We start from the raw sequence: 21,908 nt of genomic DNA on the forward strand, positions 1-21,908 counted from the left end.
AGTGGTGCTGGGAAAATTGGACAGATACATGTAAAAGTATGAAATTAGAACACGCCCTGACACCATGCACAAAAATAAACTCAAAATGGATTAAAGACCTAAGTGTAAGGCCAGACACTATCAAACTCTTAGAGGAAAACATAGGCAGAACACTCTGTGACATACATCACAGCAAGATTCTTTTTGACCCAGCTCGCAGAGAAATGGAAATAAGAACACAAATAAACAAATGGGACCTAATGAACCTTAAAAGCTTTTGCACAGCAAAGGATACCATAAACAAGACCAAAAGACAACCCTCAGCATGGGAGAAAATATTTGCAAATGAAGCAACTGACAAAGGATTAATCTCCAAGATTTACAAGCAGCTCATGCAGCTCAATAACAAAAAAACGAACAACCCAATCCAAAAATGGGCAGAAGACCTAAATAGACATTTCTCCAAAGAAGATATACAGATTGCCAACAGACACATGAAAGAATGCTCAACATCATTAATCATTAGAGAAATGCAAATCAAAACTACAATGAGATATCATCTCACACCGGTCAGAATGGCCATCATCAAAAAATCTACAAACAATAAATGCTGGAGAGGGTGTGGAGGAAAGGGAACACTCTTGCACTGTTGGTGGGAATGTAAATTGATACAGCCACTATGGAGAAGTGTATGGAGGTTCCTTAAAAAACTACAAATAGAACTACCATATGACCCAGCAATCCCACTATTGGGCATATACCCTGAGAAAACCATAGTTCAAAAAGAGTCATGTATCAAAATGTTCATTGCAGCTCTATTTACAATAGCCAGGACATGGAAGCAACCTAAATGTCCATCGACAGATGAATGGATAAAGAAGATGTGGCACATATATACAATGGAATATTACTCAGCCATAAAAAGAAATGAAATGGAGGTATTTGTAATGAGGTGGATGGAGTTAGAGTCTGTCATACAGAGTGAAGTAAGTCAGAAAGAGAAAAACAAATACAGTATGCTAACACATATATACGGAATCTAATTGAAAAAAAAAAAAAAAAAGGCCATGAAGAACCTAGTGGCAAGATGGGAATAAAGACACAGACCTACTAGAGAATGGACTTGAGGATATGGGGAGGGGGTGGGGTGAGATGTGACAGGGTGAGAGAGTGTCATGGACATATATACACTACCAAATGTAAAATAGATAGCTAGTGGGAAGCAGCCGCATAGCACAGGGAGATCAGCTCGGTGCTTTGTGACCACCTAGAGGGGTGGGATGGGGAGGGTGGGAGGGAGGGAGATGCAAGAGGGAAGAGAAATGGGAACATATTGTATATGTATAACTGATTCACTTTGTTATAAAGCAGAAACTAACACACCATTGTAAGGCAATTATACTTCAATAAAGATGTTTAAAAAAAAATAAAAAATAAAATAAAATAAAATAATTCTCAAAAAAAGTTCTCAATATTTTTAGGGAAATTCAGAAGTCCCTATAGACTTTTAACTATTGGGAGGGAAAAAAACCAAAGTAGTAGAGTTATTTAAAAAAATTTTACGGTTATTTACAGTTAAAATATATATACACAGTTTTATTTATAGAATCCATAGTTTTTAATAAAAATCAGTAGGCTTTCGTATATGATTGCAAAGAATTAAAATCATTTAATTTTAGTACTATAAGCAAGCATAAAATTAAATAAGTCCCATCAGATCTTTTGGAACATTATCTTGCATACTTTATACCAGCAGTCCCCAACTTTTTGGCATCAGGGACAGGTTTCATGGAAGACAATTTTTCCATGGACTGGGGGAGGGGGGATGGTTTCTGGATGATTCAAACGCATTACATTTATTGTTCACTTTATTTCTATTATTATTACACTGTAATATATAGCGAAATAATTATACAACTCACCATAAAGCAGAATCAGTGGGACCCCTGAGCTTGTTTTCTCTTGCCACTCACTGGTAGGGTTTTTTTTGTTTTTTAAGTTTATTTTATTTTATTTTTTTAATTTTATTTTTTCTTATTATTTATGGCTGTGTTGGGTCTTCGTTTCTGTGCGAGGGCTTTCTCTAGTTGCGGCAAGCGGGGGCCACTCTTCATTGTGGTGCGCGGGCCTCTCACTATCGCGGCCTCTCTTGTTGCGGAGCACAGGCTCCAGACGCGCAGGATCGGTAATTATGGCTCACGGGCCCAGTTGCTCCACGGCATGTGGGATCTTCCCAGACCAGGGCTCGAACCCGTGTCCCCTGCATTGGCAGGCAGACTCTCAACCACTGTGCCAGCAGGGAAGCCCACTGGTAGGGTTTTGATATGTCTGCAAGCAGTTGATTTATTATGGTCTCTGTGCAGTCAGACCTCTCTGCTAATGATAATCTGTAGTTGCAGCTGCTCCCCAGCACTAGCATCACCGCCTCAGCTCCACCTCAGATCATCAGGCATTAGATTCTCATAAAGAGCGCGCAACCTAGATCCCTCACATGCGAGGTTCACAGTAGGGTTCACGCTCCTATGAGAATCTAATGCCGCAGCTGATCCGACAGGAGGCGGAGCTCAGGCAGTAATACGAGCGATGGGGAGCGGCTGTAAATACAGATGAAGCTTCGCTCGCTTGCAGGCTGCTCACCTCCTGCTGTGCGACCTGGTTCCTAACAGGCCACGGACTGGTACTTGTCCATGGCCCAGGCATTGGGAACCCCTGCCTTATACCATTTATTTACAGACTTAAAGGATTATAAAGATGTGATACACAATTACCAAGTCCAATATAAATTGCTTCATAATATACAATGTCCTATTTAAGTTATGCCCTTGGTGAGGATAACAGGAAGGTTAGGCTTCTTTAGCTCTTCAGCCTATGACACAATTTCCATGCTGGTAGTTCCTTCCATCTTCTAGAGCACCTCTGTTTCATTATGATGTTATTTGCTTACAGCTTAGAATAGTCTAAGCAGCCTGTCTACTGACCATGACCAGGAGTCATATAATTGCCCATAGACTGAGCAGTTGGGAACTGCAGTTCCCACCCAGGTGGGAACCATACACGTCTCCACTAAGAAGCTAGGTTAGTTTTTTGCGTGTGTTTTACCATCAGTGCCTCTCCCTGATGGCATCCAGCACAAAATCACTTGGCAGGAGTGATGCCCACCTGAGTCCAAGTCACTGGGTAAATTCCATGTGACTTAGTTTATTGTAGAAACACCCTCCCATGTCTCTTCCAATTCCCACTGAGACAAATATGGAAAATTAGAGGGGTGGTATTGGTGTACAAGAGAAAGTTTCCCTTGATAGATCCTGCCTAATATCACTGCCAATAGAGGCAATGATAATATGTCCCTTATAATACAAGTCATAATCTCTTTAAGGAAGCAAACAACATTTAAACTATTGAAATTAGTGAAATGCACATTTTACCAATTATGAGCATCATAACTTTATAACTCAATACAAAAGCTCAATATAATTATTATGAAGTTTATTTAAATGGTGATTGTCTCAAGTTCTATAGTTTCTTGTTCCTTTGTGTCTTCAGTGAAAGTGAACCAGAAAATGAATTTCTAGTGTTTAGTTCTTTAGAGTAAGATACATGTATCATCTGCTGAGTCATTCCTCTGGAGATGCTGGATCTCATCCTGAAGTTTTCTGCTCTCAGCTTGGAATCTCTCCTTGAGCTTTTCAGCCTCCTCCTAAAGAGTGATACATAAAACCAAAGAGCTTAGCAAAAAGTAGTGTCCAGATCACTGCGGGGGGAGGGGGGGAGGGGAGGAGCCCAAATCATTGACTTTCCCTTAGTTATTTTAATCAATCGGTAACAAAAGACAGACCCTGATTCCTCCTTTCTGTTCATGTCCATTTTACGTCTCACTCTTGGTTTCCTACTTGTGTAATTCTTCTCCCATGTCTCTTTCTCTAGCTGCAGAAACATCATCATCTCTCAATCCCTGAACTATTGGTGTTCCAAGAATTATATCCTAAGGCCCCTTCCCCCTTTGCCTTTAGGGAATCTGAGTCATGTTTTGACTTCAATTCTCATGTATATACAGAGGAATGTCAGATTTAGTATTACAAGGAGAGATTGATACAACAACTAGGTGTCTAGGTGATATCCACAATCAGGTGAGGAGTCTGAGCCTTAGATAAGGGAATTTGTTTCATGTCTCCACAGTTATGGGGTAAAAGTAGAAGGACAGTGTGGGGAGATCAGAAACACCAGGTTGAAAATACTGTCCTTCAGTGCAGGTCTGTAATCTCAAAATTGTCTTGGAGCAGTGTCTGGAAAACAAGGACCTACAGATAGATCAGCCACCCTGGAGGAGGAAGAAGGTGTCCTTTGTCTCATAAGGGTGCTCACATAAGAATTTCAGACTAGGTCTGTAGAAACGAAAACATTGCAGATCTCACTCACTGGGAAGGCTGTTTTGATAACTTGCTAGGATGTATGATATTGGCATTTAGTTATCTCTTTGGAACCTAATTTTTCTAATCAGAAAAATAAGGACATAATGGTTCTGATTCACAGTGAACAGATTAGATTAGAGAATGTGTGTAAAGTTCTTTGTACAGTGCTTGGTAAATAAGAACTACTGTTAATTGAGTGATAATAATAGTAGAGGACTGGATGAAACAAGTTAAAGGCTTTCAGAACCAGTGACAATTAAGGAAAGGACAGGGGCATAAACACAGTAATATGAAATTAATTTAGCAAGGTAATCTATGACCAGTGGAAAAGACTAGCTAGAGCAATTAACAAGATAACAAAAAAGACTAATTACCCTGGGTTAGAAATATCCTTGGATTTTGCTTAACAAATTAATAATGCTTATGCTGTGCCAAGCGTCATTCTAAACACAAATATTGACTCATTTAAGTATCAAAATAGCCCTATAAAATAGGTATTATAACCATCTCCGAACAATATATGTAGTAAGAAGTGGAGCTGGTTTTCTTACCCAGGCTGTCTGATTCCAGAGTCCTGGCCCTGAGCCACAATATTATGCTGCCTCTTCCACACTGTCAGTGCTTCATGTTCTCATCAATACAGAGAGGGGAATATGATTAAAATCCAGAAATGAAATAATTGATATGAGTACCTTGAGCCGACGTTCTTGGGCCCTCTGTTGCAGTGCCTGCTGGTACACTCTGTTTATCTCCATTTGTCTCACTTGTTCCCGATGGAGTCTCTCCCTCTGCTCCATCATTTGCTGGTGCTGCATTAGAATTGCCCCCAACCTTTGTTTTTCAGCCTTCATAAACTCTGCTTTCGCACGTGCCTCTGAAAAGAAAGAAAATGGCAAACTTCTCTAGGATTAAAGTACCTTTCCTTCTGCCTCCCACTCATTTGTTATTGCTGCTACTTCATAGAGAAAATTCCCTGGGGTCATATTTCCCCTCCAGGCAATCATATTGTAGCTGACGGTATATGCCCTATTCAGATATAGACTGAGGAGCTAAGGCACATCTTTGCCATTCTTGCTCTTGTTTAATGATCCCAGGTGAACAAGGCCAAATTAATTTAAAATGTATAGAATTTCTGTCTTGCATCTTTTTTTCCCATTTTCTTCTCACCTTCCATCTCCTCTTCCCTTGCGGTGAGAATCAGGTCTGTCTGCCAAATGGTAACACACTCAAACTCCTTGGACTGTAAATATTTCTGCAGAGCTTCCTCTGCCTGGGAACCCCAAAAAATGCAGTTAGAGCTAGAAAATGATTAGAAATGTTATAAACCTCTTTATTTCTTTTTCTTCCCAGCATCTTTTCCTCCCTGGAAGTGCTCAGTCTGTACTTGGTGAAACTATCAGTCAAGGCTTTTCTGTCAAGGGGTGGGCACAAGCTCCAGGCTGGCCTATCAGAGTACCCAGGGCCACTTCATGCAAAAGATTTGGGTACAGGCGGGAAAATACTGCAGCTTGGGTGTTTTAAAGACTGATATGGATGGTGGGAAAGATGCTTTCTCTCCCGTGAGACTGAGGGCACAAAGGACTAGTTAAGCTGCGAACTGTTGGTGTCATCTTTGCTGCTGTGTGGGGTGAGCCTGCCTGAGAATGACGCCAATGGTGAGGAAAACAGAACAGAAAGCTGGAGTTGAGATTGGAAAGAAAAAGGAAAGGGGAAAATTGATTACATTGTTACATGTAATCAACTGATTATGTTAAACTCTTGAACATACCTACACTTACAACTAAATTTAAACATTTTGCCTTTAGTTTATGTGAGCCAGTGAATTATTTTCTTAAATTAGTTCGATTATTGGGATTCTGTACTGTGTAACCAAAAAAGTCCCTTTGTTGCAATGAGTGTTGAAGGTTGTGATAAAAGTCTGGTGACTATGGTGATAGTTCAGTTTAATACCACAGCTCTCATTCTTCCTGTCCGAAAAAAGAAGACCCCTAGCAATTCCCCATAATTAATGCATAAAACTAGGGATACCTGTATTCCTTTCCTGGGCTCCTGATAGTACTTTGCCTTCAGCTCTTCTCTCTTCTGAAGGAAGAGACGATGCCCCCCAGGTTTTGAATAAATCCCTTGCTTCACATCTTCTTCTAGAGGACAAAAAATATCCTGAAGTAAAGCTGAACAGCGATTCAGTGATGCCTCCAAATTCCGTTTACAAAAGTCATTCTGTTTGGTTTCTAGCAGGGTCTTCGAAAGGAAAAAGGTCCATGGAGAAGGTGTTAGCAACACTTCAGTACTTTTAGAAATGGTTTACAAAAAGAATCTCTGTATTTTTTCTGTAAATTCAAGGACTACAAGTAATACTATATCCTCCCTACCAAACCTAGAAAAGTTCCAAGGATGATACACTGTAGAAAAATGACTTTACTTTTGTTTTTGAAATCTCCTGGAACCCCATTCTTTTGCTTTTTCTGCTTTAGATAGGATCTTCAGACTGCAGATCTCTAGCCTCATGCCCTAATTTTAAATGTAACCTACTGTTTTACAACCACCCCAGTATTATACTGGGCTGGGATTCCCAATGAGGTAGAATGGATGAGTGGGTGCTATTAAACCTAGGGACATTATATTTTAGTAGATCCATTTGGCAATTCTGTATGCTTGATTAATAAAAAAGGAAAGTTAATTAGTACTTTATGAATACATTTTTTTAAGGGATAAGATTACTTTAAAAAAATTAGTCCATGGGTGTAACATAGTAAGTTGAGTTGTCTGCATGTGAAAGTTTCAGAATCTATAGGGTCCAGAGTAGTTACATGTTTATTTGTTTGGTTTTTTGTTTGTTTGTTTTCAGAATAATAGTGATATCTTGGTCACATAAGTGATAGTCATTGTCTCTCAGTCTAGTAAGAATTGTTTTTCTTAATTAAGTCCTCATTTTGCCTCATTTTTGCCTCATAGCAATACCTTGCCTATATTGCCCCTAAGCCCCTATTACTACAGCAGTAAAACTTAATTACCTCTAATTTTTCCTGGAACCCTTGGTCTATATCCTTGAAAGAGTTCTTCATGAAGACTTCCATAGCCCCTTTCTCACTGGCCCTGTGCAGATCCAGCAGCTCCTGGAGGGTTTCCGTGGGCAGCTGCACCTTCTGGCCCATCTGTTGGTCATAGTGGGCAATGGCCTTTTGCAGTGCGGCCAAGTTCTTAATCTGGGCCAAGGCCAGGACTTCGTTCTCCATGCAGGGCAGATCCCCACTGTTGATGGCATTGACATAGGTCAGTACCAGGCTCTCTAGATCTTCACAGGAGGAAGAGATGCTTGAATTATTTGCAGAGAAAAAAGACATGCTCTGAACTGAGTAATTCTGAGAATGTTAATTTAGTGTATTCAGCCTCCTGCACAGTGTTCAAGTGGCCCAAATAAGTTCCTTTGGGAAATTATGTGACCAAGAAGACAGATCTTTAATTCTTTGAGAAAAGAAAGTGTTCAAAGAGGAAAGTTCAAGATCTATGTGATGATCCACATTTCATCATTTTCTCATTGAGAAATGAGGAAATGGTTATATAAAATTGTGTGTATTCATTTGATTAGAATACTATAGACCTTTTGCCTCTTTATACTTCCCATTCTTTCTCTCTTCCTCAGGTTTCTGTTTCCTTCAGAATTCCGTTTTCTCCTCCACTTCAACATGTAAAGCTGGTATGAGTGTTACCCTCATTGGAAAAATCACAAAGTAGGCAAATTAGACCAGGTCAACTTACTCTTCGTTGGAACATTGCTGTTTGTCTTCCTTGTCCTTAGCTATTTCTGTTTGCACTCAACTTCCCTTTAGAGCGTAGCAATAATTGACAAAGTTCCAAGACATAGAGTATTTAGGAACAACTGGACCAAGAAGTCTGCTTAGATTTCTTTAAGGGTTCTAGACAACTTGGGCATCTGCTTGTTTAATGCTTGTATCAAGCACATTCTATTTATACAGAGAATGTATGTGTTTTCTTCATCTTCTGCCTATCAAAGGCATAATAAGTATCCATAATATCGGTAGAACAAATGCTGCCAACCCACGTGGGTTAGTCTAGTTCAACAGTGGACCACTTATAGGTAGAACTTTTTTAACCTGACCTTTTCATCAGGTTATATTCCTAATTTATCTTACTTTGCAGGCATTGCTAAAAAAGCCTAGAAATATTTTTGGTGCTCACCTGAATTTAATAAATATGATACATATGGTTTTCTTGGTAGTAGCTGATTATGTATTTTCAACAGTGGAAGGAGAAAATTACAACAGTGCTCTCATTCTCTATTTTGGATTGAAGGAAAATCCTTGAAGAGGTACTCACGAGATCCATTGACCTTGATGCCTCCTGAAACAGTTTTAGTCTTGGAATGGCTGAAGATGTAGGAACAGAAATCTGCCACTTGTTGTACAAATTCAGGATCCAGCTCATCATTACGCAGTGTCTCAAGCTGGGCAAGCTTCTTCCGATGAGTGGGCAAGTCAAAAATAAAGCATTCCTTTATTGGAAAGAATTTCTGTATACACAGACGGGGCAAATTAAAATTTTGAAGATGTTGATCGGTGCCTGAGGAAGGAAAAATAGGATTTTTAGTATAGGGTTAACTTTCATTTTAATCTCTTTCCCACAAATAAATGTGCTTTCTACCTACTGTTATTTATTTCACTACATTTTCACAAACCCTAAGCAAAAACTTAAAACGTGATCAATCAGGGAAAGGAAAATGGAAAAGTAATTTTCTCCAAGAACAGGGGAGTAATACAATTTAATATTGAATGTATTAGTTCACTTTAAATCAATAGTATTAATTATTTATGTGATAATTTAGTCAGGTGAGTAAATATAGGAAACTATAACTTTAACCAGCAACACACAAGAGATAATTTCTTGTGCTACTTTTCTCCCTCTTTCCAAAACTGAAGTCCCTGTTACCTTGCTTTGGCCTCAGTGAATTCTCCAGGTACTCATCTGCTGTGATGAGTCGCCCATTTGCTTCCAGGTCAAGGTAGAAATCTCTCACAGTCCACACTAAGTCTGGACAGACGCTCACAAAGTCAGCTGCATTGTCTACCCCATCAAGATCAGGTGACGTAACTGTTCTGAGCAGATTTGACAGTTCTGTCACATAGCTGAGATGCAATTAAGGAAAACTGTTGGAAATAGAACTGCGTATAAACCATATTTAATTCCATGCCCTCCTATACTTTTATATTCCCTTTGGGTTATAACCATTCCTCATTTCATCAGTAAATATAAGGACTATTTTTCTTGCCCCATTTTTTCCCCAACATCTTCATTGGAGTATAATTGCTCTACAATGGTGCATTAGTTTCTGCTGTATAACAAAGTTAATCAGCCATATGTATACATAAATCCCCCTATCCCCTCCCTCTTGCATCTCCCTCCCACCCTCCCTATCCCACCGATCTAGGTGGTCACAAAGCACCGAGCTGATCTCCCTGTGCTATGCAGCTGCTTCCCACCAGCCATCCATTCTACACTTGGTAGTGTATATATGTCCATGCCACTCTCTCACCTCATCCCAGCCCACCCTTCCCCCTCCCCATGTCCTCACGTCTACTCTCCATGTCTGCGTCTTTATTTCTGTCCTGCCCCTAGGTTCTTCACAACCTTTTTTTTTTTTTTTAGGTTCCATATATGTGCGTTAGCATACGGTATTTGTTTTTCTCTTTCTGACTTCACTCTGTATGACACTCTGTATGACACTGTATGACAGACTCTAGGTCCATCCACCTCACTACAAATAACTCAATTTCATTTCTTTTAATGGCTAAGTAATATTCCATTGTATATATGTGCCACATCTTCTTTATCCATTCATTTGTCAATGGACACCTAGGTTGCTTCCATGTCCTGGCTATTGTAAATAGAGCTGCAATGAACACTGTGGTACATGACTCTTTGAATTATGGTTTTCTCAGGATATATGCCCAGTAGTGGGATTGCTGAGTCGTATGGTAGTTCTATTTTTAGTTTTTTAAGGAACCTCCATACTGTTCTCCATAGTGGCTGTATCAAGTTACATTCCCACCAACAGTGCAAGAGGGTTCCCTTTTCTCCACACCCTCTCCAGCATTTATTGTTTGTAGATTTTTTGATGATGGCCATTCTGACCGGTGTGAGGTGATACTTCATTGTAGTTTTGATTTGCATTTCTCTAATGATTAGTGATGTTGAGCATTCTTTCATGTGTTTGATGGCAATCTGTATATCTTCTTTGTAGAAATGTCTATTTAGGTCTTCTGCCCATTTTTGGATTGGGTTGTTTGTTTTTTGATATTGAGCTGCATGAGCTGCCTGTATATTTTGGAGATTAATCCTTTTTCAGTTGCTTCATTTGTAAATATTTTCTCCCAGTCTGAGTGTTGTCTTGTCCTTTTAATGTTTACAATGTTTTCATTTTTGTGTTTGATACACAAGGACTCATGAACATAGCTGGTGAATAAAGCAGTTCTCTCTGGCTTTGGTGCCATCCTGGACAACAAAAGGATACTGCAAGAGGTCGATAGCCCTCTGGTCAATTGTGTTCATAGTATTATATACAAAGGTACTACTCAGTAGTAGTGCCAGTACAAATATCTGGGTGTCACTCTTCTTGTCACCCTAGAAGTCAGAACAAATTTCAGTCATGTCTCATGGCATTCCCATATGAGCAGTTATTAAAAATAGACCCTTGACTTACAAATGTTGGACAAGACAAACAGAAATGGTTGTGAGAAACGTATGAGCTTTGAATAGTTCTGTCATTAGCATTGATAATTTTATACAAAACCATATTTTGTTAACTTATCAGTCCCTCTTATAACTGGTTAGGTGTTTGAAAAATGGATAGTCAAAGTTTGTGAAGGTAACCAGAGTGCTTAAAATCAAGATTTTCAATTGTGTAAAACAAAGTTGGTCTGTATACATAATACACGCATCTATTTTATTGAGTAGCTTTTATACACAGGACAGTTCACATTACTGATCTTATCTAATACTCAAAACAACACTGTGAGATACGTTTTTCTTTTTTTGTTTGTTTGTTTTAGAGAGAGGGATGGGACAAGTGACAGCATACAGCTAAGCTTCAGCACCAGAATTGCTCAAAGAGTAGAGATGTATTAGGGATACATATTCAGGAGCCTACCGGGGGTGAAGGATGTGAATAAACTGCACAGGTAATAAGGCAGTTCTCTGAACTGACTTGGTATTTCTCTGCTGAACAAATGGATCAGGAGCCCTGCAAAGGAGAACCTTCAGAGTTCAGTGTATTCAATGCAAACCTTTAAATGGTTCTCTTCCTCTTTTAGAACATGTAATCTAGACTGGATACCCCCAACCTTGGGCTCCAGGGCACCTTCTTCGTGTTGGGATCTGTACATAGAAGATGCTAAAATACAAAGATATACAGTCCCTGTACATGGAGGCCATTTCTTACAGTTCTCCGCATGATTATCTAATCTGGTAGGGATGAGAAAGGTAAAGTCCTTATCAGCCTGAGCCCCAGAGCCTCTTCTCCACAGAGTACTGTCATATTTTTTCCCCTTGTTGAGGTTTCAGATGATGTTTAAAATGTAAAATGGATCAGAGATAATTCTGCACTGGTCAGCAGGACTGGAGCAGAAACATGTTTTGATTCCTGGCACTGTTGAGATAAGTTTTTAACTACTGTCTCCATGTTACAGGTGAGGAAACTAAAGAAAAAATGAGTTAACTATTTTGAATTGTGGTAAATTAAAGGCAAAATGAAGACATAAAAAACGAGAGCTCGGGCTTCCCTGGTGGCGCAGTGGTTGAGAATCTGCCTGCTAATGCAGGGGACACGGGTTTGAGCCCTGGTGTGGGAAGATCCCACATGCAGCGGAGCAACTAGGCCCGTGAGCCACAACTACTGAGCCTGTGCGTCTGGAGTCTGTGCTCCGCAACAAGAGAGGCCACGATGGTGAGAGGCCCGCGCACCGCGATGAAGAGTGGCCCCCGCTTGCCGCAACTAGAGAAAGCCCTCACAGAAACGAAGACCCAACACAGCCAAAAATAAATAAATAAATAAATTTTTAAAACTTTAAAAACAAACAAACAAACAAACAAACAAAAACGAGAGCTGAAGGGAAAGATCCAGTTTTGTGCTCGAGCCAGCTCACGAGAGCTGGCTGTGTACATCTTTCCTGAGCCCTGAGTTTAGTGACTTTACTTTGGTAGCTTGGAGTGAGCTGTGATGGGAGTACTTGGAAAACTGGCAAGTACTACTAAGCAAGGCTTTTTTTCCCCAGTGGGCTGGTTGTTAGACACTTACCAGCGTAGAAGTGAAAAAAATCCCATGTTACTCCTGTGCAAGTGATAAAATGGATGAGACCAAAGGGGAAATAGAAGATTTGAGGAAACATTCTTGCTTGTCAGAGTCCGAGAGCTCCTAGTGCCAGGACCCTGATTTGGACTCAAGTCCTGCTGCCCTGAAGCTTACTGCATATCTCTATCCTCTACAGGGTCAGACTCGTGGCAGTGATTTTGTTTGTACCGCCTTTCTGCAGTTCGGTTAAGTGCCTAGATCCACGTTCGCACAGCCTCCCAATTATGATTCTGGCTTATACATATATTTTTCTCACTTCAGGTTTCCAAACTTTGACTATTAAAAATAGAGAGGGGGAAAAAAAGGTATACCCTGGTCAAGCAGAAGTACACACAAAAAAATCTCCCTGTGTAAAGAATGTTCAGGGATGAGGAGGTTGATTAAAAAGGAATCCTTGGGCTTCCCTGGTGGCGCAGTGGTTGAGAATCTGCCTGCTAATGCAGGGGACACGGGTTCGAGCCCTGGTCTGGGAAGATCCCACATGCCGCGGAGCAACTAGGCCCGTGAGCCACAGCTACTGAGCCTGCGCGTCTGGAGCCTGTGCTCCGCAACAAGAGAGGCCACGATAGTGAGAGGCCCCCACACCGCGATGAAGAGTGGCCCCCGCTTGCCGCAACTAGAGAAAGCCCTCGCACAGAAACGAAGACCCAACACAGCCAAAAATACATAAATAAATAAATTAAAAAAAAAAAAAAAAAGGAATCCTTGTTCCTTGCCTTCTCTATGTCTCCAAGTCCCTCCGTGTCAAGAAGAACCAGGATGTGGTTTGGCTTCTCAGGGTGAGGCACACACCACATCCAGATGCCCTTGGTGTGAGACTGCACCGTGGATCCAACAGAGAAACCTGCAAGGGGGAGTGGAGAGGCTGTAACTGAGGAGGGGATCTGGAAATTGGAGATTTTCTTGACAACTGAGTTACCGTGTAAGGAAAGCAAGATGAAGATATGGCAGAAAGTATAACCCAGTATTGATCTGAATTACAATAGAGGGATGAGAAAATAAGAATACCAAGTACTGTAGGCTGGAAATTTGATGGATTTTTTTGCAAGAATATTATGCTATTAAAATTTTAATCATTTGTAATTACATATGTAGAAGTATTTTAATGATGTCTTACCCTTATAATTGGAAAATAGTATGATTTTTCTAAGAAAAAAAGGGTGATATGTCAGAAACAGAACTCAACCCTTTATCTCCCAGAAGATAATTAACTAGCTGCGGCCCAAACATTAGCTTTCAATATTCCTCCGCATCTCTAACTTCCTCTCCTCGCATCACCTTCCTGCACGCTGGGAGTGTGGGTGGGCAGAAGGGACTCGGCTGGGCTTTGCTGGTGCCACTCACCCTTGTTCTTCCCAGCCAGCTTGTTCATCAGGTAGGATTTGCCGGTGCGGTAGAGGCCCACGATAGCCACCACCACAACGGGCTGCTGAATGGCAGACAGGATCTTCAGAGCTTTCGGATTAACCAACAGTCGCCCATTAATGTTCTCAATGAGGCACAAGGGTTCTGGCATGTGAACCACTGGGGCCATGTTCAGGGGGGTCACCTGATCTGCAAGGGAAGAGATGGGATAGACTGCAATTTCTAGACTTTAAACAGAGAAAAATCATTTTTCTTCCTCAACCTGCAGGCATACTACTCTGCAGCATGGCCTAAGTTTCTGAAGAAATTTAAAAAAGACAAAAGAGCAAAGAGAGTCATAGTAAAATATGTCCTAGGCCCTTCAGAGTTCTACTATAGGCTACCCCACTGGTTCTTAAATATTTGGTGGCCTTATGGAAAACCATTTTCTGAGACTAATTTACTGCTATTTTGAGTCTGACGCTTCCCCACTGGTTTTGGCTTGCTTATATTTCTTAGTTTTTACCTCTTTGAATCCCCAGATTGAATCTTTATGACCACTATTTGTTACATGACACTTCTTGCTCTTACACCGTATCAACTTGCTTTTCTCTAATTTAGGGCTATGTCCAGTCAAAGCGTATTATACTAAATCCTGCCAGGTCATTATGTAGCATTATCTAACAAATAACAGTTGTTTACTTCTTAAAGCTTTACTTTTAAAGAATTTTTTATGTAGCTATTAGTGTGTGTTCTTCAGTCAAAACTTTAATGAGTGTTCGTTTTATGAATGAGAAAGTGAGTGAAAATACTTTCTAAAATAATACTTAACCAGTTATTTTCTAATTTATGGGCATCAATTTCTGTAACCTAAAGAGTCCCCAATAAAACATGTTTAAGCTATCTGAGATTAAAACAAATGCATGCTTTTCTGCCATCATAAAGAACAATTTTCTTCCATTTTAGAAGTGATTATTTTCAACAGAAGCTAAAAATCCACCATCTGCTTGCCTTTTTAAAAAAACTGAAATCTTACAATGCAAAGGTCTGGATTCCCTTGCTAGCTTTTAAAAAGTTATAAAGACCCATTCTCCCCCTTTCTTCATAGCCAATGCCCCAGAGATTATCCAGATGACAGATAAATAAAAAGAGAAACTGCTTGGCAACAGTAATATATCCATTGCAAATGTCATCACGTCAGGGCATGGGAGCCAGGAAATGTTCAGTCCAAGCCACATCCAAAAAGAGGGGATCCCACATAATTTTACATTCCCAAATGCAAAGTTTCTTTTTACTCTAATCCACTTCCAATGCAGTATTGGCACCTTATGCTTGTTGAGTTCTGTTATCTGATTTGTATATAGCAGGGGTCATAATCATTTTTAGGTTAGAAAGATATGGGGACCTGGCAGTGATGATCTATAACAGTTAGCTAGAAAGACAGAAGATACACAATCTAAATCTATTTGCAGATTTTTGGGAACCTACAAGCTCTTGTGCTTTGGAATGAGGTCACTAATGGGAAAGGAAGCTAGTTTGTCTGAATTTTCAGACCTCCTAATGAATGACATTTAGCGCTGTGTATCTATATTAATGAAAGTATTTTATACATTGTCCCCAGATGTTACCCGGGTAACATCTTTAATGTTTTTAGGACAGCCCAATCTCCAAAACATCTCTGCAGATTCAATGTGTTTGAGCCCCATACATAACTATTGCTCTATCATAACTCAGCCTATGATGTGTGCTCTGAGTTGCATTCTTCTCCCTAACTCTGTTAGAGCCCCGTACTCTTTGGTAAATAAAAACAATGCAAGAATGCATCAAAACACACAGAAATACAAATATACATTTTGACTTTGAAATAGGGCAGATCTGATTTCTAATCTCAGACCTCCACCTGGCTCTCTGTGTGACACTGGCATTTCACTTAACACTCTAAGCCTATCTTTAGAAAAAGAAAGTAAATAAATAACTATTTATATACATCAGTATAACTGCTAGCTTACAAAAGAGAGAGAGAACTGTAGGAAAGGAAAAAAATGTGTAAAGAAGGAAAATGCTGAGAAATATAGGAGAAAAGGCTCAGAAGGACTCCTAATGGAGTTTCTAGAAGAAGACATCTCTGTTTTCAGTCATACAATTCTAGATGGGTTTTGTGTTACTTTTATGTTGTTTGCCTTCACTTTGCTTTGTGTTGTTTTTGGTTTGAGTTGGTAGGAAAAGGAAAAAGCTCTTCTTAAGGAGAAAAATGGAAATCAAGCAAGAAGGAGATGCATGAAGTATGTGCTGTGATAAGAAATTCAAAGGAGGAGAAAGTTTCCAGGAGTAAACAAAATTTCCAGACAGTGTTAAGTGATTCGTTAGGGCTTCCCTGGAGGCCCAGTGGTTAAGGCTCCACGCTTCCACTGCAGAGGGCAGGGGTTCAGTCCCTGGACTAAAGGTCCCAAGTGCCGTGTGGTGCAGCCAAAACAAAACAGAACAACAATGAAAAATACATAAAAAACAAAAAGTGATTCATAATAGTAGAATTATTAGAGGAGAAGAAACAAAGTCCGACACAAAAGGCCTTAAGGAATGAGTGGGTGTCAATCAATCAAGACTAATTCATTCAGGGTTCTTTCTAAAGGAAGACATTCATCTTCAAAAAAGTGCAGGGCTATGACTAAAATATATAGCCATTTTCATGAAACTTCTTCACTGTTCATTCTGGGTTTCAACTTTGTTCTTTCTTTTTTTTGTCCTTAACAAGGTAAGCAAGCCATTTACATTACATTTCGTTCAATGCTCTTTCTCATGAAAATAGTACAGTCATAGTTCTTCAAAAGTTAAGGCTGCAGTTTGAAGGATCTTTATCAGGTTTTATCAAAGGTGACTTAAGTGGCAATTATGATCCCCATAGATCATAAGGTGGCAAAGGAAGAAAAGCAGTATGAAGACATTTCAAACTCTCAGTCCTCACACATGCTCGTGTCTAATTCAGCGGAACTGGCACTTAATGAAATCTGCTGCCTGTCTGAAAGCACCACAATTTACCTTTAATAAGAGGTGATAGTCTACGTCGAGCTCAGCTGCACTGTATCATGAACAGACTTTTTAAGACATCCTGACCCTTTCCACCCTTGCCCCAGACTTACCTTAACGGTGAAATCAGTAGCAGAGATCTTTTAGAGCTGGTAAGAAAGGTGCTTCAATGAGAAATTGGTAAGAGTTCTAAATCTGTCCCTCAGGTTAGCTGTGTTGGATTCTGATATACTTTTTTCTTATCCAGTCCTGGGGATTTCTTTTCTTTCCACTCCACTCTGCCAGAGGGTGGAGGATTAGAATATGAAACAAAACCTGAAAGTGGAAAGGGTTTTTGAAATGTCACTGCAGGAAACTGAAACCACAAGCCAAACGGAAACCACAAGCCAAACGACAAGCCAAATTGTACATGGAAGAGAAATTTGAAATCATTTGCATTTTTTTCTACTCCAAACTGTCCTCGGGGCTGTGGGAAACCATAATAAGTCTACAGTAACAGTGACTATAACCCCAAGGTATGTTTACATTATGTGACTATACCATTTTTGCTTGTTTTTTGTTTTTGTTTTTGCTTGGCTGCACCACGCCGCATGTGGGATCTTAGTTCCCCAATGGGGATCCAACCTTTGCCCCCCACAGTGGAAGCGCAGAGTCTTAACCACTGGACCGCCAGGAAAGTCCCCGCTTGTTTGATTTTAAGAAACCAGCCTTCCTATGCAATTCAGGTCATCTCTTGCTAAATATGTAGGAATTTTGATAGAATTTTTTTCTGAGAAAACTTGAGTTTGACACACAGAATAAACTGCTGTATAATTTCAATGAAGAAAAATTCACTTCCTCAATAGACAAACTAGATGCTAAACAATTTTAAAGAACTTAAAAAAAATCAGTCATTAAATAGTCAACAGATTTTTATAACTGCATCTTTCATCAGTCAGGCAAACATTCAAAGCGAACACTTTGAATACCTACTACACGCTGCAGTGTTCAAAGAGAAGCAAGAAACCAACAATCAAGAAGCATCATAATCCCTATGAGGAGTTTTTGTTCTAGATGAATGCAACCTACAGCCTCCTTTGCCTCCCTCAAACCCACTCCTCCCAAACATGCAAATATTTATTTGGTTGTCTTCCTTATTTTCAACTATTGTCTGGTAGCGTTGGCACATTGTTTTTCAGAGCTTTGTAACTTAAATCTTTCAACCACCCAAGATATTAATAATAGAAAGTTCTCTATGTCTTTTTATTATTATTACTGAGATATAACTGACATATAACATTGTATTACTTTTAGGTATGCAACACAATGATTTGACATATGTATATATTGCAAAATGATTACTACAAAAAACTTAGTTAACATCTGTGACCACACAGTTACATTTTTTTCTTATGATGAGAACTTTTAAGATATACTCTTTTAGCAACTTTCAAATATACAGTAAAGTATTCTTAACTATAGTCACCATGCTGTTCATTATATCCCAGGATTTATTTATAACTGGAAGTTTGTACTTTTTGACCACCTTAACACATTCCACCCTCCCTCCCCTCACCTCTGGCAACCACCCATCTGTTCTATGAGTTCAGTTTATTGTTATTTTTTAAGATTCCACATATAAGTAAGATCATACAGTATTTGTCTTTCTGTCTGACTTATTTCACTTAGCATAATACCTTTCAAGTCCAACCATGTTGTCACAAATGGCAATATTTCCTTCTTTTTTATGGTTGAGTAATATTCTATCATATATACATACCACATTTTCTTTATCTACTCATCCATTGATGGATAATTAGGTTGTTTACACATCTTGGCCATTGTGAATAATCTTGCAATGAACATGGAAGTGAATATATCTCTTCAAGGCAGTGTTTTCATATTCTTCAGAGATATACCCAAAACTGGAATTGCTGGGTCATGTGGTAGATTTATTATTTATTTTTGAGGAACCTCCATACTGTTTTCCATGGTGGCTGTACGAAATCTATATTCCCACCAACAGTGCATAAGTGTTTGCTTTCTCCACATCCTTATCAACACTTGTTATTTATTGTCTTTTGGATAATAGCCTTTCTGACAGGTGTGAGGTGATATCTCATTGTGGTTTTGATTTGCATTTCCTTAATAATTAGTGATGTTGAACATTTATTTCAGTTACTTGTTGACCCTTTTTATGTCCTTTTTGGAAAAATGTTTATTCAGGTCCTCTGCCCAAATTTAATCAGATATTTATTTCCTACTGAGTTGTATGAGTTCTTATATATTTTGGATATTAACTTCATCAGGTAGATGATCTGCAAATATTTTCTCCCATTCTGTAGGTTGCTTTTTCATTTTGTTGATGGTTTCCTTTGCTGTGCAGAAGATTTTTCATTTGATGTAGTTACATTTGTTTATTTTTGCTTTTGTTGCCTTTGCTTATGGTGTTAAATTTTAAAAACTCTTTGCCAAGACCAATGTCAAGGAGATTATCCCTATGTTTTGTTTTAGGAGTTTTTTGGTTTCAGGTCTTAACATTCAAGTCTTTAATCCATTTTGAGTTTATTTTTGTGTGTGGTGAAAGATAGTGATCCAGTTTCTTTCTTTTACATGTGGCTGTCTAGTGTTCCCAACACTACTTATTGAAGAGACTATTCTTTCCCTGTTGCATCTTCTTGGCTCCTTTGTCGTAAAATAATTGATCATATATGTGTGGGTTTATCTGTAGGCTCTCAATTCTGTTCCGTTGATCTATGTGTCTGTTTTTATGCCAGTACCATACTATTTTGATTATTATAGCTTTGTAATATAGTTTAAAAGCTAGATGCATGGCTTCAGTTTTGTTCTTCTTTCACAAGATTGCTTTGACTATTCAGGCCTTTTTGAAATTCTATACAAATTTTAGGATTCTATTTATATGAAAAAACTTTGCTGGATAGAGTATTCTTGGCTGATAGTTTTTACCTTTCAGTATTTTGAGAATGTCATTCCACTCTCTTCTGGTCCATAGAGTTTATTCTGAACAACCGGCTGAGAGCCTATTGGGGATTCCTTTGTACGTTAAAATCTTTTTTTCTCTGGCTGCCTTACAATTCTTTCTTTGCCATTGACTTTTGACAGTTTTAATATAATGTATTTTGGAGAAGGTCTTTTTGCATTGAAGTAACTAGGTGTCCTCTTTCTTATCTTCATGGACTTGAATATCAAGTTCCTTCCCCAGGCTTGGGAAATTCTCAGCTATTATTTCTTTAAATAAATTCTCTGCTCCCTTCATCTGCTCTTCTCCTTCTAGGAAACCCATTATCCTAATGTTGCCCTTCCTAAAGGAGTCAGATAGTTCTCATAGAATTTCCTCATTTTTTAAAGATCGTAATTCTCTTTCCTCTTCTGCCTGTATTATTTCTAGATTTCTATCTTCAAACTGACTAATTCTCTCTACCATGTGGTCTGCTCTATTTTCAACACTTTCTAATGCATTCTTCATCTTATTTATTGAGTCCTTCAGCTCCAGAATTTCTATTTGACTTTTTCTTAGAGTTTCAATCCCTTTAGCAAAGTATTCCTTCTGTTCATTTATTCCTGAGCTCATTGTACTGCCTTTATGAGGTTCTGATGAATTGTCACTTTCTTTTTGTGATACAGTGTTACTGTTGTTCTTCATGCTGTGATGAGTTGTTTGTTCCTCTGCTGGTGCATTTGAAGTAGCGAACACTTTTCTTTATATAAAGCTTTCTCTCTCTCTGTGTGTGTGTGTGTGTGTGGTGTGTGTGTGTGTATGTATGTTTTACTTGATTCCAATGATTCAACAGGTTAGAATTTAGAAATAAGAGCCTGTCTTTTGTTTTCCAGTAGGTGGCGCTATAGCACAGGTTTTTGATTTCTCTTACCTGCGTGCCTCTGGTTGGTTATATTAGAGAGTGGCACTTTCCACCCTCCACTGCCTCTGTCAGAGGTGTAGTTTGGTGCCTTCTTGTCCCTGCTTGTGTCTCTAGGGTTGCTGGGCCTTGCTACTGCTCGTGTCCCTGGCGTCGCCGTCCGGGGCACCAAAATGGCAGGTGCTTCCACCGCATCCAAGATCTCCTGAGTCACAGGCTCCACCTCTGCTGTGGGAGGAGAAGGGGGAGGAGGAGCTGGGATCATGGGCAGTTCTGCCGTATCCAGGGTTGCTTGCGGGGTTCGCTGGCAACGCTGCTGTGGGTGGTGATGGATGGGCGGGCTGGAGTTGTGGGTGCCTCTGTAGCTGGAGGGATGGTGTCACAGGTCCCACCGCTGGTGCTGCCCAGATATCTGTCGCCACAAGCATTGCTATGGCCAGGAGGTCAGAGTCGTGTGTGCCACTTCCCTTGCTGCTCCTGGGTTCCCTGTGGCTGCCAGCTCAACTGCTGCAGTTGGGGGACAAGTACTGCAGGCACTGCCTCCACTGTTTCCCCTGTTCTGCATCCTCTGTGTGTTACAGTTCACCCACCTTTAGATGTACAGGTTTATGGAATTCTTCAGTTTCCTGGTGTGTTGGGCAGAGGTATCTATGCTGAATTGTGGATGTTTAATGGTTGTACGTTGTAGGGGGGAGACAAAGAAAGCATCTGTCTCTGCCCTGATGTTGATGTCACTCCACAGTGTTCACTTTAAAAATATTTATTGGAAAACCATATACATAAAGAGAAGTGACCAAATTACACATACACTTAAAATACTTTTAGTATTAGTATCTAATTAGATAAAAAGTATCTAATTAGTATCGACATTAGGTACTTTTCTAAAAGTAGATATGTTCTTGTGCTTTCATGTCAGTAAAGGAATAGATT

The 21,908-nt window shown here is 39.6% G+C and overlaps 1 protein-coding gene across 2 annotated transcripts; it reads right to left on the reverse strand.

The window, feature by feature from the left end:
• Positions 1-3,440: 3,440 nt before the first annotated feature.
• Positions 3,441-21,083, reverse strand: LOC132367462 (guanylate-binding protein 5-like). Of its 2 annotated transcripts, XM_059925897.1 has the most exons (12): positions 20,991-21,083; positions 17,235-17,436; positions 14,098-14,307; positions 13,470-13,597; positions 10,918-11,027; positions 9,336-9,532; positions 8,727-8,969; positions 7,403-7,683; positions 6,417-6,629; positions 5,556-5,658; positions 5,081-5,262; positions 3,441-3,676 (listed from the first exon to the last, which is right to left on the reverse strand). In XM_059925897.1, exons 3-12 carry the CDS (start codon positions 14,285-14,287, stop codon positions 3,563-3,565), a joined length of 1,761 nt encoding a protein of 586 aa, XP_059781880.1. In that variant the 5' UTR covers positions 14,288-14,307; positions 17,235-17,436; positions 20,991-21,083; the 3' UTR covers positions 3,441-3,562. The 2 variants fall into 2 exon arrangements, with proteins under 2 accessions (XP_059781880.1, XP_059781884.1); XM_059925901.1 differs by lacking the exon at positions 20,991-21,083 and having other exon boundaries at positions 17,235-17,437.
• Positions 21,084-21,908: the final 825 nt, after the last annotated feature.

Source organism: Balaenoptera ricei, chromosome 1 (assembly GCF_028023285.1).
Source record: "Balaenoptera ricei isolate mBalRic1 chromosome 1, mBalRic1.hap2, whole genome shotgun sequence".
Lineage (NCBI taxonomy): Eukaryota > Metazoa > Chordata > Mammalia > Artiodactyla > Balaenopteridae > Balaenoptera > Balaenoptera ricei.

Bases quoted from the DNA above. Each gene is read 5' to 3' on its own strand.
- LOC132367462 (XM_059925897.1), bottom strand. From the start codon at position 14,287: ATGGCCCCAGTGGTTCACATGCCAGAACCCTTGTGCCTCATTGAGAAC. The intron at 13,598-14,097 runs GTGAGTGGCACC...TCCCCCTTGCAG, and splicing joins GCTGGCTGGGAAGAACAAGG to GTTTCTCTGTTGGATCCACG. The intron at 6,630-7,402 runs GTAATTAAGTTT...TTCCTTTCGAAG, and splicing joins GGTTCCAGGAAAAATTAGAG to ACCCTGCTAGAAACCAAACA.